The 16,494-nt window shown below is 48.9% G+C and overlaps 1 protein-coding gene across 1 annotated transcript in view; it reads right to left on the bottom strand.

The window, feature by feature from the left end:
- Positions 1-16,494, bottom strand: part of SNX25 (sorting nexin 25) — a 552,258-nt gene that overhangs the window by 40,377 nt on the left and 495,387 nt on the right. The window contains 2 exon segments of the mRNA XM_063920745.1: positions 377-541; positions 3,483-3,596. Coding sequence (XP_063776815.1) covers positions 377-541; positions 3,483-3,596 — 279 coding nt within the window.

Raw genomic sequence — 16,494 nt, 5'->3', positions numbered from 1 at the left:
AGTTCTCCCTGAAAATAAAAAACCTAACAAAGTCTTTTCAGAGAAACTCAGTAGAGCTCCCCTGTGTGTGACCAGTTTCCCTGGGCACAATTCTAAACTGGAGTCTGCAGGAGGGGCATAGAGGGAGGATCCAGTTCACACCCATTCAAAGTCTTAAAGTGCCCATGTCTCCTGCGGATCCCGTCTATACCCCATGGTTCTTGAAGTGCCCCCAGCATCCTCTAGGACGTATGAGAAATAGGGGTGGAAAGACAATGTATCATGCAGCAAATAGCATGCCAGCGAACATTGTGTACATCAATATATGTCCGCGAACCTACTGTATGCATCATTATGACTGAAATCCACAAACACTATAGCACCAGAGAGCACTAACCTCTTGGTGGGAAAAGAAATCTCCAGGAAGTCTTTCCAAAAATGAGGAGAGTGAGAACGAAGATTTTTTGCCCTGGACATCAATGACTTTGAGGTGTGCAGGAGATGGGCTCAGAAAGGCATAAAGCACCTCACTCTGATACAGTCTTTCATCAGACAGCAGCTTCTAGGAGACAAACATTTATGTATGTCAGCAAACAGAAAAAGAGACGCTACAGTATATAACAATGGTGACTTCTGCTGTGCACACAAAAGTACATGTCTGCTAATCACAATGTGTTTTCCCCATGGTGTCATATTCACACAACATTTTTATTCATACAAAATCATCATATTGCACATACATCAATGTAAATAACTAGTGGCTTATCTGTGCATCCTGGTAACAGGCCACTGCAGGTACTTCAGAGAGGTGGATAGACCATACAAATTCTTTTGAACCTGGTATCATTAGAAAATCTTCAGTGAAACATTTTATTTATTTTAATAAAGGTGCTAATAATGGTGGCCAATCCTGGGATTGGGATCGGCGAGATCCTGGGATTTAGGGCCAAAAACGTCTGGGATTCAATCACGGGATTGGAAGCTCCAATCCCGGGGATTGAGGGATCAGCATTGAGCATCCACAGGACGCTCAGACGCTGCCCGGCTTCCTTGTTCCGGCTTCCCAGCGCAGCGTGAGAGGTCACGCTGCGCCGTCACACGCTGCTGGGAGCTGCCAGGAGAGAGCGGAGGATGTTCCCCACCTGCCCGCCCCCGGTATATGGTGAGTTGTGTGTGCGGAGCGGAGCGAGGGGGCGGTCACATAGTTAAAAGCCAATCCCAGGAATCCCGGAATTGGCCATTTTTTCAATCCCGATACCCGGGATTGAAAAAATGGCCCGGGATTGGCTTCCCTAGTGCTAAAACAAATATCAAATTATATTTATATCATAGTCTCCCCTTAGTGGTGATCTACAGAGGACAGGCTCCCTAATCCATTGCTGTATTATCATTTGCCTCTCTGTGAGGTCTTTCTCGTCTCCATGGCTATCAGCAGGTGTTGGTGCTGTCCCCTGTGCTCTCGTTTGCCTCTCACTGAAGTCTCTCTCTTCTATGCTCACCTTTTCTCACATGCAAGTGCTGTGGTCTAATTCCTACTTGCAAGCCATTTTCCCGAGATCATCCCCTCCTATGGAGACAACCTCATCTCTACAGTCTTCGAAAGAAGCTCTTCACTGTGGCAAATGCTATTATATTTCATATTTACCCATAAAGTTGTTGGTTGCATTCATGGACCAGACTGCAATGTTAGAATGATTATCAGAATGATCTATAAGCACTATTTTCACATGGGCTTGGGCTGCATTCATTTTCCAGCATATGCAGTGTAATATACTAGATGGCCGCTAAACCACACATGAGTTTATGCTGTTATAGGTTGCAGGGGCTATGACAGCCAGAAAAACATACACATATCCAGCCCAAAGACCAGGGCTTATGCAAGAAACCAATTGCCTGGCTCCCAGTAGTGAGATCTGCATGTGTATGTACTGTATATAGTATTGTACAATGTGTGTGCATGAATCATGTACACAGTGATTCGTAATAGAACACTGTGAATATGGAGGTGTCCAATCACTGCTCAGCCCTAGAGTCCTGTGCTTCTGTTAGGAAACACCTGATTCAGTTCCAGCACAACTGGAAGCAGACAAGTGTGTGTGTGTGTGTGTGTGTGTGTGTGTGTAGGGGGGGGTATAAGTGCTACAATATTGGATACCACAAGCAGGTACTACTACAAATTCATATACATACAATAAAGCCACTTGACTTTTATATGCCGAATGCTTGCTGAATATGGGGTTTATGGCGGTTGCCTCAGATCCCTTAAACCTACACAGGCCCTGTCCTTATGTGATCAGGACTATAAAGGTACACACTACGCGTTTCGCCCCCTCCCAGCCACTGACATTGTGTGTACAGACTGAGCGATATCACTCAGTGACATCACGCTGCAGCTGGCCCGTGCATGCCGTTTTGGTCTGATAAGTCCAAATTGAGCTGCATGCACAGCCTTTGGAGGGGGACGGTAACGATGCACAGGACCATGCATCGTTCATTGGGGGAAATTCAGAGTTGATCGCAGCAGCAAATTTGTTAGCAGTTGGGCAAAACCATGTGCACTGCAGCAGGGGAAGATATAACATGTGCAGAGAGAGTTAGATTTGGGTGTGTTATTTTGTTTCTGTGCAGGGTAAATACTGGCTGCTTTATTTTTACACTACAATTTAGATTTCAGTTTGAACACACCCCACCCAAATCTAACTCTCTCTGCACATGTTATATCTGCCCCCCTGCAGTGCACATGGTTTTGCCCAACTGCTAACAAATTTGATACTGTGATCAACTTTGAATTAGGCCCCTTGTCGGTAGCAAACACACGGGATGATATCGCATAGTGTGTACGGACCCTAAGAAAAAGGATTATTAAATAGTAATCCCACTAAAGGTGATACATGAAAAATATCTATCAAATAATTAAATTGGTATTACTATCATTTATATGGTGCCACAAGAGGACTGCAGTCCAATACAAAGTGCATATGCAAACTCTAAGGAAACAGAGTAAGAAACAAATTGTACAAAAAAAAAAAGCAGGATATGGGAGGATACAAGACATATAAACGTTACAGAATACACAGTCACCGTACTCATGTTTTTGGGGCCCCATCCCTCCCCGGAAAGCAAAGTCCGGCCGCCCATTGGCTTATTCTGTATCTCTCCAGACCCATCCCAGTGTCTTCACCACCATCCCCAAGTGTCTCTCCAGCCTCACCCCTTGTCTTTCTACCACCTGCCTCATACCAGTCTGTCACCATGGCCAGCCTCATCCAATCCTCCCACCTTCTCCACAACAAGCACCCCCATCCTTTATATCCACCCTGCCAACTCTAGCTGGGTGAGAGTGGTGGGTTAGGATGGAAGATGGTAGTAACTGCGTTGCTCAGCATGCAGGAGCACCAGTGAAAAGGCAATTACATGAAAATGGCGTGCTGATAACACTAGATGATATATGATGCTGCACAATGGAAAGTGAGAGTACTACTAGGGGGGAAATAAACACTTACCTGCAGGAAGTTATTTAATAGGAGTTTGGACTTCTCCAGGAATTTCTGATCCACAGACTTGAAGGGCAGCTTACTGACAGAAGGCAACTGTACTTTCTTCAGAGAAGGGAAACACTGGGAGGTTACATAAAAGACAGCGTCACGCATTTCCATTGTGAATAATGTACAGAAATATGACCCCTAAATACTGTAAGTGACGTTACGCTAGATATTTCAGATCTCTGTCACCATTAAAGTGCTGCAGGTGTCAATGTACTGAAACTCAATCATGACCTCCAAAAATAAGCTACAGTGGTGGGTAAGGAACCTTGGGGTAGTTGGATTAGAGTGGATAAGTTACATATAGCAACCAATATGTGTCCTCATACACTTAGCGCTCAACGGCATACAGTGCAAGACACCTAGAGTGACTGAGATATTCCAAGAGGTGTATATTTTGCATCTTATCTGCATTAAAGACGCAACAAAACACCACTCATAGTGTGCCTTACATCTCTTTACACTCCCACCTGTCCACTTCGCTCTGCTAATGCATGCCGACTCTCCTGCCGACTGATTACTTCCTCCCATTCCTACCTTTAAGATTTTTCACGTGCTGCTCCCTTTCTCTGGAATTCCCTCGCTCTCCTCCTCAGACTCTCCACCTCTCTACAAAACTTCAAACGGACTCTCAAGACCCACTTCTTCACCAAACCCAGCCTAATCTCATACTAACCCTCTGTTCCATGCTCTCTATGTACCCCATCTGTGCCACCCCTGTCTGTCTGCCCCTCCCCCTTAGAATGTAAGCTCTCACAAGCAGGGCCCTAAACTCTCATGTGCTTATCCTTCTCTTTGTTAAACCATCCTCGACGACCTAATCCCGCAGTTTTCTGCCACTCTAATACTTATGTCAGTGTTACTTACCCTGTACCTGTCCTATATTGCCTTCAACTGTAAGTCACTATTGTCTGGTTTTGATTTTTAATTTATGTACTCTATTTATATCGCGCCACAAGGGATCAGCAGCGCCCAATTACAAAGGATAATAAATAATAAAGAGATGCCGGGCTGTGGGGCACTCACAGTGTGCCAGGGATGCTGGACTGTGGTGCACTCACAGTGTGCCAGGGATGCTAAGCTGTGGGGCACTCACAGTGTGCCAGGGATGCTGGACTGTGGTGCACTCACAGTGTGCCAGGGATGCTACGGCGAGAAGGGCTATGCGTCACAACTAGAGCCACAGGGTATGAGGACAGACCTGTAGCTTACATTTATCAAATACATTCTATATGATGATAGGCAGAAATTGATTAATTGCTATGGGTAATGTCTCCACTTATTCACCCTTTAGGGGCTTTAATATCTCCTTCATATTGTAATAATAAGAATTTACTTACCGATAATTCTATTTCTCGGAGTCCGTAGTGGATGCTGGGGTTCCTGAAAGGACCATGGGGAATAGCGGCTCCGCAGGAGACAGGGCACAAAAAGTAAAGCTTTAGGATCAGGTGGTGTGCACTGGCTCCTCCCCCTATGACCCTCCTCCAAGCCTCAGTTAGGATACTGTGCCCGGACGAGCGTACACAATAAGGAAGGATTTATGAATCCCGGGTAAGACTCATACCAGCCACACCAATCACACTGTACAACCTGTGATCTGAACCCAGTTAACAGTATGATAACAGCGGAGCCTCTGAAAAGATGGCTCACAACAAATAATAACCCGATTTTTGTAACTATGTACAAGTAATGCAGATAATCCGCACTTGGGATGGGCGCCCAGCATCCACTACGGACTCCGAGAAATAGAATTATCGGTAAGTAAATTCTTATTTTCTCTATCGTCCTAGTGGATGCTGGGGTTCCTGAAAGGACCATGGGGATTATACCAAAGCTCCCAAACGGGCGGGAGAGTGCGGATGACTCTGCAGCACCGAATGAGAGAACTCCAGGTCCTCCTTAGCCAGGGTATCAAATTTGTAGGATTTTACAAACGTGTTTGCCCCTGACTAAATAGCCGCTCGGCAAAGTTGTAAAGCCGAGACCCCTCGGTCAGCCGCCCAAGATGAGCCCACCTTCCTTGTGGAATGGGCATTTACATATTTTGGCTGTGGCAGGCCTGCCACAGAATGTGCAAGCTGAATTGTATTACACATCCAACTAGCAAAAGTCTGCTTAAAAGCAAGAGCACCCAGTTTGTTGGGTGCATACAGGATAACAGCAAGTCAGTTTTCCTGACTCCAGCCGTCCTGGAACCTATATTTTCAGGGCCCTGACCACATCTAGCAACTTGGAGTCCTCCAAGTCCCTAGTAGGCGCAAGACACCACAATAAGCTGGTTCAGGTGAAACACTGACACCACCTTAGGGAGAGAACTGGGGACGAGTCCGCAGCTCTGCCCTGTCCGAATGGACAAACAGATATGGGCTTTTTTGAGAAAAAAACCACCAATTTGACACTCGCCTGGTCCAGGCCAGGTCCAAGAGCATGTTCACTTTTCATGTGAGATGCTTCAAATCCACAGATTTGACTGGTTTTAAACCAATGTGTTTTGAGGAATCCCAGAACTACGTTGAGATCCCACAGTGCCACTGGAGGCACAAAAGGGGGTTGTATATGCAATACTCCCTTGACAAACTTCTGGACTTCAGGAACTGAAGCCAATTCTTTCTGGAAGAAAAATCGACAGGGCCGAAATTTGAACCTTAATGGACCCCAATTTGAGGCCCATAGACACTCCTGTTTGCAGGAAATGCAGGAATCGACCGAGTTGAAATTTCTTCGTGGGGCCTTCCTGGCCTCACACCACGCAACATATTTTCGCCACATGTGGTGATAATGTTGTGCGGTCACCTCCTTTCTGGCTTTGACCAGGGTAGGAATGACCTCTTCCTGAATGCCTTTTCCCTTAGGATCCGGCGTTCCACCGCCATGCCGTCAAACGCAGCTGCGGTAAGTCTTGGAACAGACATGGTACTTGCTGAAACAAGTCCCTTCTTAGCGGCAGAGGCCATAAGTCCTCTGTGAGCATCTCTTGAAGTCCCGGGTACCAAGTCCTTCTTGGCCAATCCGGAGCCATGAGTATAGTTCTTACTCCTCTACGTCTTATAATTCTCAGTACCTTAGGTATGAAAAGCAGAGGATGGAACACATACACCGACTGGTACACCCACGGTGTTACCAGAACGTCCACAGCTATTGCCTGAGGGTCTCTTAACCTGGCGCAATACCTGTCCCGTTTTTTGTTCAGACGGGACGCCATCATGTCCACCTTTGGTAATTCCCAACGGTTTACAATCATGTGGAAAACTTCCCCATGAAGTTCCCACTCTGCCGGGTGGAGGTCGTGCCTACTGAGGAAGTCTGCTTCCCAGTTTCCATTCCCGGAATGAAACACTGCTGACAGTGCTATCACATGATTTTCCGCCCAGCGAAAAGTCCTTGCAGTTTTTGCCACTGCCCTCCTGCTTCTTGTGCCGCCCTGTCTATTTACGTGGGCGACTGCCGTGATGTTTTATCCCACTGGATCAATACCGGCTGACCTTGAAGCAGAGGTCTTGCTAAGCTTAGAGCATTATAAATTTACCCTTAGCTATATTTATGTGGAGAAAAGTCTCCAGACTTGATCACACTCCCTGGAAATTTTTTCCTTGTGTGACTGCTCCCCAGCCTCTCGGGCTGGCCTCCGTGGTCACCAACATCCAAAACTGAATGCCGAATCTGCGGCCCTCTAGAAGATGAGCACTCTGTAACCACCACAGGAGAGACACCCTTGTCCTTGGATATAGGGTTATCCGCTGATGCATCTGAAGATGCGATCCGGACCATTTGTCCAGCAGATCCCACTGAAAAGTTCTTGCATGAAATCTGCCGACTGGAATTGCTTCGAAGGAAGTCACCATTTTTTTACCATGGCCCTTGTGCAATGATGCACTGATTTTAGGAGGTTCCTGACTAGCTCGGATAACTCCCTGGCTTTCTCTTCCGGGAGAAACACCTTTTTTCTGGACTGTGTCCAGAATCATCCCTAAGCACAGGAGACTTGTTGTCGGGATCAGCTGCGATTTTGGAATATTTAGAATCCACCCCTGCTGTTGTAACAGTATCCGAGATAGTGCTACTCCGACTGTTCCCTGGACTTTGCCCTTATCAGGAGATCGTCCAAGTAAGGGATAATTAAGACGCCTTTTCTTCGAAGAAGAACCATCATTTCGGCCATTACCTTGGTAAAGACCCGGGGTGCCGTGGACAATCCAAACGGCAGCGTCTGAAACTGATAGTGACAGTTCTGTACCACGAACCTGAGGTACCCTTAGTGATAAGGGCAAATTTGGGACATGGAGGTAAGCATCCCTGATGTCTCGGGACACCAGATAGTCCCCTTCTTCCCGGTTCGTTATCACTGCTCTGAGTGACTCCATCTTGATTTGAACCTTTGTAAGTGTTCAAATTTTTTTAGATTTAGAATAGGTCTCACCTAGCCTTCTGGCTTCAGTACCACAATATAGTGTGGAATAATACCCCTTTTCTTGTTGTAGGAGGGGTAATTTAATTATCACCTGCTGGGAATACAGCTCGTGAATTGTTTCCCATACTGCCTCCTTGTCGGAGGGAGACCTTGGTAAAGCAGACTTCAGGAGCCTGCGCAGGGGAAACGTCTCGACATTCCAATCTGTACCCCTGGGATACTACTTGTAGGATCCAGGGGTCCTGTACGGTCTCAGCGTCATGCTGAGAGCTTGTCAGAAGCGGTGGAACGCTTCTGTTCCTAGGAATGGGCTGCCTGCTGCAGTCTTCTTCCCTTTCCTCTATCCCTGGGCAGATATGACTCTTATAGGGACGAAAGGACTGAAGCTGAAAAGACGGTGTCTTTTTCTGCAGAGATGTGACTTAGGGTAAAAACGGTGGATTTTCCAGCAGTTGCCGTGGCCACCAGGTCCGATGGACCGACCCCAAATAACTCCTCTTCCTTTATACGGCAATACACCTTTGTGCCGTTTGGAATCTGCATCACCTGACCACTGTCGTGTCCATAAACATCTTCTGGCAGATATGGACATCGCACTTACTCTTGATGCCAGAGTGCAAATATCCCTCTGTGCATCTCGCATATATAGAAATGCATCCTTTAAATGCTCTATAGTCAATAAAATACTGTCCCTGTCAAGGGTATCAATATTTTTAGTCAGGGAATCCGACCAAGCCACCCCAGCTCTGCACATCCAGGCTGAGGCGATCGCTGGTCGCAGTATAACACCAGTATGTGTGTATATACCTTTTATGATATTTTTCCAGCCTCCTGTCAGCTGGCTCCTTGAGGACGGCCCTATCTATAGACGGTACCGCCACTTGTTCTGATAAGCGTGTGAGCGCCTTATCCACCCTAAGGGGTGTTTCCCAACGCGCCCTAACTTCTGGCGGGAAAGGGTATACCGCCCATATTTTCTATCGGGGGGAACCCACGCATCATCACACACTTCATTTAATTTATCTGATTCAGGAAAAACTACGGTAGTTTTTTCACATCCCACATAATACCCTCTTTTGTGGTACTTGTAGTATCAGAAATATGTAACACCTCCTTCATTGCCCTTAACGTGTGGCCCTAATAAGGAATACGTTTGTTTATTCACCGTCGACACTGGATTCAGTGTCCCTGTCTGTGTCTGTGTCGACCGACTAAAGTAAACGGGCGTTTTAAAACCCCTGACGGTGTTTTTGAGACGTCTGGACCGGTACTAATTGTTTGTCGGCCGTCTCATGTCGTCAACCGACCTTGGCGCGTGTTGACATTATCACGTAATTCCCTAAATAAGCCATCCATTCCGGTGTCGACTCCCTAGAGAGTGACATCACCATTACAGGCAATTGCTCCGCCTCCTCACCAACATCGTCCTCATACATGTCGACACACACGTACCGACACACAGCACACACACAGGGAATGCTCTGATAGAGGACAGGACCTACTAGCCCTTTGGAGAGACAGAGGGAGAGTTTGCCAGCACACACCAAAAACGCTATAATTATATAGGGACAACCTTATATAAGTGTTTTCCCTTATAGCATCTTTTTTATATATTTCTAATGCCAAATTAGTGCCCCCCCTCTCTGTTTTAACCCTGTTTCTGTAGTGCAGTGCAGGGGAGAGCCTGGGAGCCTTCCCTCCAGCCTTTCTGTGAGGGAAAATGGCGCTGTGTGCTGAGGAGATAGGCCCCGCCCCTTTTTCGGCGGCCTCGTCTCCCGCTCTTAACGGATTCTGGCAGGGGTTAAATATCTCCATATAGCCCCCGGAGGATATATGTGAGGTATTTTTAGCCAAAAATAGGTTTTCATTGCCTCCCAGGGCGCCCCCCTCCCAGCGCCCTGCACCCTCAGTGACTGCCGTGTGAAGTGTGCTGAGAGGAAATGGCGCACAGCTGCAGTGCTGTGCGCTACCTTAAGAAGACTGAGGAGTCTTCATGCCGCCGATTCTGGACCTTCTTCTTGTTTCAGCATCTGCAAGGGGGCTGGCGGCGAGGCTCCGGTGACCATCCAGGCTGTACCTGTGATCGTCCCTCTGGAGCTAATGTCCAGTAGCCAAAGAAGCCAATCCATCCTGCACGCAGGTGAGTTCACTTCTTCTCCCCTAAGTCCCTCGTTGCAGTGATCCTGTTGCCAGCAGGACTCACTGTAAAATAAAAAACCTAAGCTAAACTTTTCTAAGCAGCTCTTTAGGAGAGCCACCTAGATTGCACCCTTCTCGGCCGGGCACAAAAATCTGAGGCTTGGAGGAGGGTCATAGGGGGAGGAGCCAGTGCACACCACCTGATCCTAAAGCTTTACTTTTTGTGCCCTGTCTCCTGCGGAGCCGCTATTCCCCATGGTCCTTTCAGGAACCCCAGCATCCACTAGGACGATAGAGAAATATTGGTGTTCCTTCGCCTCGCTCTTGTGTGCTTTAAAATGGGGGAGAGATAGAGAGAGAGCACCAAAGGAGAGGGAACTATGTGGCTTTTATGACTACAATGAGTCTTAATATCCTAAGCACTTAGGTAGGTGTTTATCAAAGCTTGGAGAGAGATAAAGTAACCAACCAATTAGATCTTGTAATTTTTCATACACAGCCTATAAAGTAGCAGTTAGGAGCTGACTGTCTGGTACTATATTTCTCTCCAAACTTCGAAACATTTCCCTCTTATGGTGTGTACACACTGAAGGGAGACAATAGGAATTTAAATTACCTACCGGTAAATCCTTTTCTGGTAGTGCATAGAGGATACTGGGGTTCCATTTAGTACCATGGGGTACAGACGGGTCCACTAGGAGCCATAGGCACTTTAAGAATTTGATAGTGTGGGCTGGCTCCTCCCTCTATGCCCCTCCTACCAGACTCAGTCTAGGAATCTGTGCCCGAGGAGACGGACATACTTTGAGAGAAGGATAGATAAAGATAGTGGTGAGATTACGAACCAGCTCACACAATGACAGAGGAAAGCTATGCTAACCCAACTTTAAACAGGAACAGCAACAGCTGAACCAATATTACTTAACCAAGTAACAGTGCAGGAAGAACGGGCGGGTGCTCAGTGTCCTCTACGGAATACGAGAAAAGGATTTACCCGTAGGCAATTAAAATCCTATTTTCTCTTACGTCCTAGAGGATACTGGGGTTCCTTTTAGTACCATGGGGATGTACCAAAGCTCCCAAACCGGTTGGGAAAGTGCTGAGGTTCCTGCAGAACTGATTGACCAAACTGAAGGTCCTCAGAGGCCAAAGTATCAAACTTGTAGAACTTAGCAAACGTGTTCGAACCTGACCAAGTAGCTGCTCGGCAGAGCTGTATAGCCGAGACACCCCGGGCAGCTGCCCAGGAAGAACCCACCGACCTAGTAGAGTGGGCCTGTATAGATTTTGGAACCGGCAAGCCTGCCGTGGAATAAGCATTCTGGATAGTGAGCCTGATCCAGCATGCAACTGTCTGCTTTGAAGCAGGACACCCAATTTTATTGGGATCATATAGGACGAACATCGAGTCGGATTTCCTGTGATGAGCTGTCCTCTTTACGTATACCTTCAAAGTCCTCACAACATCCAAATACTTTGAAGTAGTGGAGGTGTCGGTGATAACCGGAACCACAATAGGTTGGTTGATGTGAAATGCAGACACCACTTTCGGAAGAACTTGCTGACGAGTTCCGAGTTCAGCTCTGCCCTCATGGAAAATTAAATAGGGGCTCTTGTGAGACAACACCCCTAGCTCCGACACACGTCTTGCTGAAGCCAAGGCCAACAGTGTGACGGTCTTCCACGCAAGATATTTTACGTCCACCTCCTGTAATGGTTGAAACCAGTCCGATTGGAGGAATTACAGCACCAAATTGAGATCCCAAAATGCCGTTGGAGGCACAAAGGGAGGTTGGATGCACAGATCACCTTTCAAAAACATCTGGTCTTCAGGGAGAGAAGCCAATTGTTTTTTTTAAAGAAAATGGACAATGCCGAAATCTGGACTTTTATGGAGCCCAGATGTAGGCCCACATCAACACCTGCCTGCAGAAAAAGCAGGAAACGTCCCAGGTGAAGTTCCACCGCAGAATAAGTTCTGCTCTCACACCAAGAGACGTATTTCTTCCAAATACGGTGGTAATATTTAGACCAGGCATGTCCAAACTGCGGCCCTCCAGCTGTTGTGAAGCTACATATCCCAGCATGCCCTGACACAGTTTTGCTGTCAGAGAATGCTGAAGCTGTGTCAGGGCATGCTGGGATGTGTAGTTTTTCAACAGCTGGATGCCGGCTTAGTATTCACCCATCTTCATTCTTCTGGCTCTGTTAGGGGTGGCGGCGTTCTGCGGGAATGTACGCTCGCTGTGGTGGGGTTTGCAAATAGTTCCCTCAGGAGCTCAGTGTCCTGTCAGCAGGGAATGGGACCATTAACCCTTCAAGAGGTTGGGCTGTCTCCCCCCCCTAAGTCCCACGAAGCAAGCAGGCTGGTGCCAACCAGCCCTGCCTGAAAATAACAAACATATAAAATAAATGCAGAAAACTCTTCAGGAGCTTTCATAAGCGTGACCGGCTCTGCCGGGCACATATTCTAAACTGAGTCTGGTAGGAGGGGCACAGAGGGAGGAGCCAGCCCACACTATCAAATTCTTAAAGTACCCATGGCTCCTAGTGGACCAGTCTATACCCCATGGTACTAAATGGAACTCCAGTATCCTTTAGGACATAAGAGAAAATAGAATTTTAATTACCTACCGGTAAATCCTTTTCTCGTAGTCCGTAGAGGATGCTGGGGTCCACATTAGTACCATGGGGTATAGACGGATCCACTAGGAGCCACTGGCACTTTAAGAGTTTGAGAGTGTCAGCTGGCTCCTCCCTCTCTGCCCCTCCTACCAGACTCAGTCTAGAAACTGTGCCCGAGGAGGCAGACATCTTCGAGAGAAGGATTATACACAGATAGTGGCGAGAGTCACACCAGCTCACACAACAAGGCAAACCAAGCTAACCAGGAACGTGCAGTCGGGGGAGGCAATGCCTCCCCTGTCATTAATTATTAAAATAAAACAAAGTAGATACTTATGACACATATTTTGTGTTATAAGTATATACTTTAGCATTTGCATTATTTTAATAATTTTTTACCTACTACAAAACTGTTCTAAACAGGTTTTGGAGGCACCGTTCTTGGTGCCTCCCGCTGTCAGTGATACAGGTCTGGAAGCGGGGGGGCGGGGCCAGCCATAGGGCAGTCATATCCCATAAAAAAAAACACTAGAAGCGGCACCTCTAGCAGTGCCGCTTTCACAGGGGCATGCTGACAGCAAGCACATGCAGGCACTGAGTCTCATGTGATTGGCCTGTGAGCAATTCCGGGAGCGTGCACCAACTATTATGTTTAGACTAGAGAACATTTACATACCTGCCCGTCCCCCAGTTGCTGCTGCCAAGTTTAGTCCAACCCGAGAGGGTGGAGGGGCAGAAATTCCCTCTCCTAAAGCACTGTGTCATGCTGCGTGTGACAGCAGGCCGGCGCTCCCCGCTGAAAGCCTCCTCTCCCCCTCCCATCCTGTGACAGTGCAGTGACTGATCGTATGGAGGGGGCGAAGCTACACGGTTGGATGGGCGGAGCTACACGGATGGAGGGGGTGGAGCTACATGGGACCACAGAGGAGGACATGCTGCTCCAGATCCTGCCAGCCAGGGAGAGTACTGTAAGTGAGAAAGTCTGTGTGTGTGTGTGTGTGTACTGTATGTATGTGTGTATATGTATGTATGTGCATTTATGTATGTGTGCGGGGGAGAGGGGGGGGGGGAATGTGAATAAACTGCACTTCTGTGGGCGTTACATGTAAGCTGCGCTACTACTGGGGCGTTACATGCAAGCTGCGCTACTACTGGGGCGTTACGTGTAAGCTGCGCTACTGCTGGGGCGTTACGTGTAAGCTGCGCTACTGCTGGGGGCGTTACGTGTAAGCTGCGCTACTGCTGGGGTGTTACGTGTAAGCTGCGCTACTGCTGGGGTGTTACGTGTAAGCAGCGCTACTACTGGGGTGTTACGTGTAAGCTGCGCTACTACTGGGGTGTTACGTGTAAGCTGCGCTACTACTGGGGCGTTACGTGTAAGCTGCACTACGTGTAAGTGGCGCTAATACTGGGTTCGTTACGTGTAAGCTGCGCTATTACTGGGGCGTTACATGTAAGCTGCGCTACTACAGGGGTTATGTGTAAGCGGCGCTACAACAAGGGTGTTATGTGTAAGCAGCGCCACTACTGGGGCGTTTAAAATGGGGGTACAATTGTGTAGCCACGCCCCTTCCTTGTGACACCACATCCCTTTTTCGACACGCGCTGTCCCTTTGTAAAGTATGGGAGGGGAAAATTTATAGTTTGCAGGGGGGCGCCGAACACCCTAGCACCAGCCCTGTGTGACACGTTACGTTACATGGTCAGTGAGAGGAGCCGTAAAGCCAGAAGTGAGGTGTCCAGAGAGGTTACAAGAGAATACAAGTTGGTGAGTTACTGTCTGGGAGGGTTGCGGTGGGGAAGGGGTGGCCGCGACATTCACTTGGTGTGACATTTAGCCGCTGCAGTGCGGAAGGGGGAGGTGAAGACAGTGCGCTGCGGTAGGATCCTGCTATGCTGAGGTTTTTTGTGGTGCTGTTACAGCAGTGTGCCTCCCAGTGAGAGTCTAGATGCAAAGCTGCAAAGCTGTACTTACCCCACTGTGTTTTCTAGGGGTGGAGGGGGGTGCCACAAAAGGGGAGCGTTTTAGGCATGGTTGCTTGCATCTCCCCTGTGTGCCACTGCTGTCATGCAGAACATGATAAAGCATACTAAGGCTGCCCTAACGTTAGTCAAACCCTTAAAAAAAAGTTTTTTTGTTTATTTACATACAGTGTACTGTATATTTCTCACAATACCAAGATACAAATGTGGTTATAACTATCCATAATAATTAATCTATGCTGCTTAATAGTGTTGTCTGTACAAATACCCACCAGGAGTCAAGTACTTTGAATTAGAGGTGTGGAGGGAGACAGGGAAGGATGGTGGCGTGGAGGGAGACAGGGAAGGATGGTGGCGTGGAGGGAGACAGGGAAGGATGGTGGCGTGGAGGGAGACAGGGAAGGATGGTGGCGTGGAGGGAGACAGGGAAGGATGGTGGCGTGGAGGGAGACAGGGAAGGATGGTGGCGTGGAGGGAGACAAGGAAGGATGGTGGCGTGAAGGGAGACAAGGAAGGATGGTGGCGTGGAGGGAAACAGGGAAGGATGGTGGCGTGGAGGGAGACAGGGCAGTACGCTGGCGTGGATGGAGACAGGGAAGGATGGTGGCGTAGGAGGAGACAGGGCAGGATGGTGGCATAGAAGGAGACAGGGCAGTACGCTGGCATGGAGGGAGACAGCGCAGCATGGTGGCGTAGAAGGAGACAGGGCAGGATGGTGGCATGGAGGGAGACAGGGCAGGATGGTGGCATGGAGGGAGACAGGGCAGTATGGTGGCGTAGAAGGAGACAGGGCAGGACGCTGGCATGGAGGGAGAAAGGGCAGGATGGTGGCACTGGAGGGAGATACGGCAGCATGGTGGCGTAGAAGGAGACTGGGCAGTACACTGGCGTGGAGGGAGACAGCACAGCATGGTGGCGTAGAAGGAGACAGGGCAGGATGGTGGCATGGAGGGAGACAGGGCAGGATGGTGGTGTGTGGAAGGAGACAGGGCAGGATGGAGGCACTGGAGGGAGACACGGCAGCATGGTGGTGTAGAAGGAGACAAGGTAGGACGCTGGCGTGGAGGTAGACGGGGAAGGATGGTGGTGTAGAAGGAGACAGGGCAGGACGCTGGCGTGGAGGGAGACGGGGCAGGATGGTGGCGTGGAGGGAGACAGGGCAGGATGGTGCCACTGGAGGGAGATACAGCAGCATGGTGGCGTAGAAGGAGACAGGGCAGGGCGCTGGCGTGGAGGGAGACGGGGAAGGATGGTGGCACTGGAGGGGGATACGGCAGCATGGTGGCGTAGAAGGAGACAGGGCAGGACGCTGGCGTGGAAGGAGACGGGGAAGGATGGTGGCGTAGAAGGAGACAGGGCAGGATGGTGGCGTGGAGAAATACAGGGTAGGATGGTGGCATGGAGGGAGAAGGGGAAGGATGGTGGCGCTGGAAGGAGACAGGGCAGGATGCTGGTATCAAGGGAGACAGGGCAGGATGCTGGCATGGAGGGAGACAGGGCACGATGGTGGTGTGGAAGGAGACGGCAGGATGGTGGCACTGGAGGGAGACAGAGCAGGATGGTGGCAATGGAGGGAGACAGGGCATGAAGGTGGCGGCCAATGGCTTGGGCAGAGGCCATAAGTGGTGGTGGTATTGGGCATTGGCTTGGGGGCAGTAGCAGGCTTTGGCTTGGCGGTGGTAAGGGTCATCGGCGGGACTCGGTGGACATTATGGCTGCAGTGCTTCACCAGTCACTGCCCTCACCGCACGCCACTGAAGCTAAGCTTGAAACTCAGCAACAGCTGAAACATTACTAAACCAAGTAACAAGGCAG

Source organism: Pseudophryne corroboree, chromosome 1, assembly GCF_028390025.1.
Source record: "Pseudophryne corroboree isolate aPseCor3 chromosome 1, aPseCor3.hap2, whole genome shotgun sequence".
Classification (NCBI taxonomy): domain Eukaryota; kingdom Metazoa; phylum Chordata; class Amphibia; order Anura; family Myobatrachidae; genus Pseudophryne; species Pseudophryne corroboree.
This window is presented reverse-complemented; position numbering and strand designations above follow the sequence as displayed.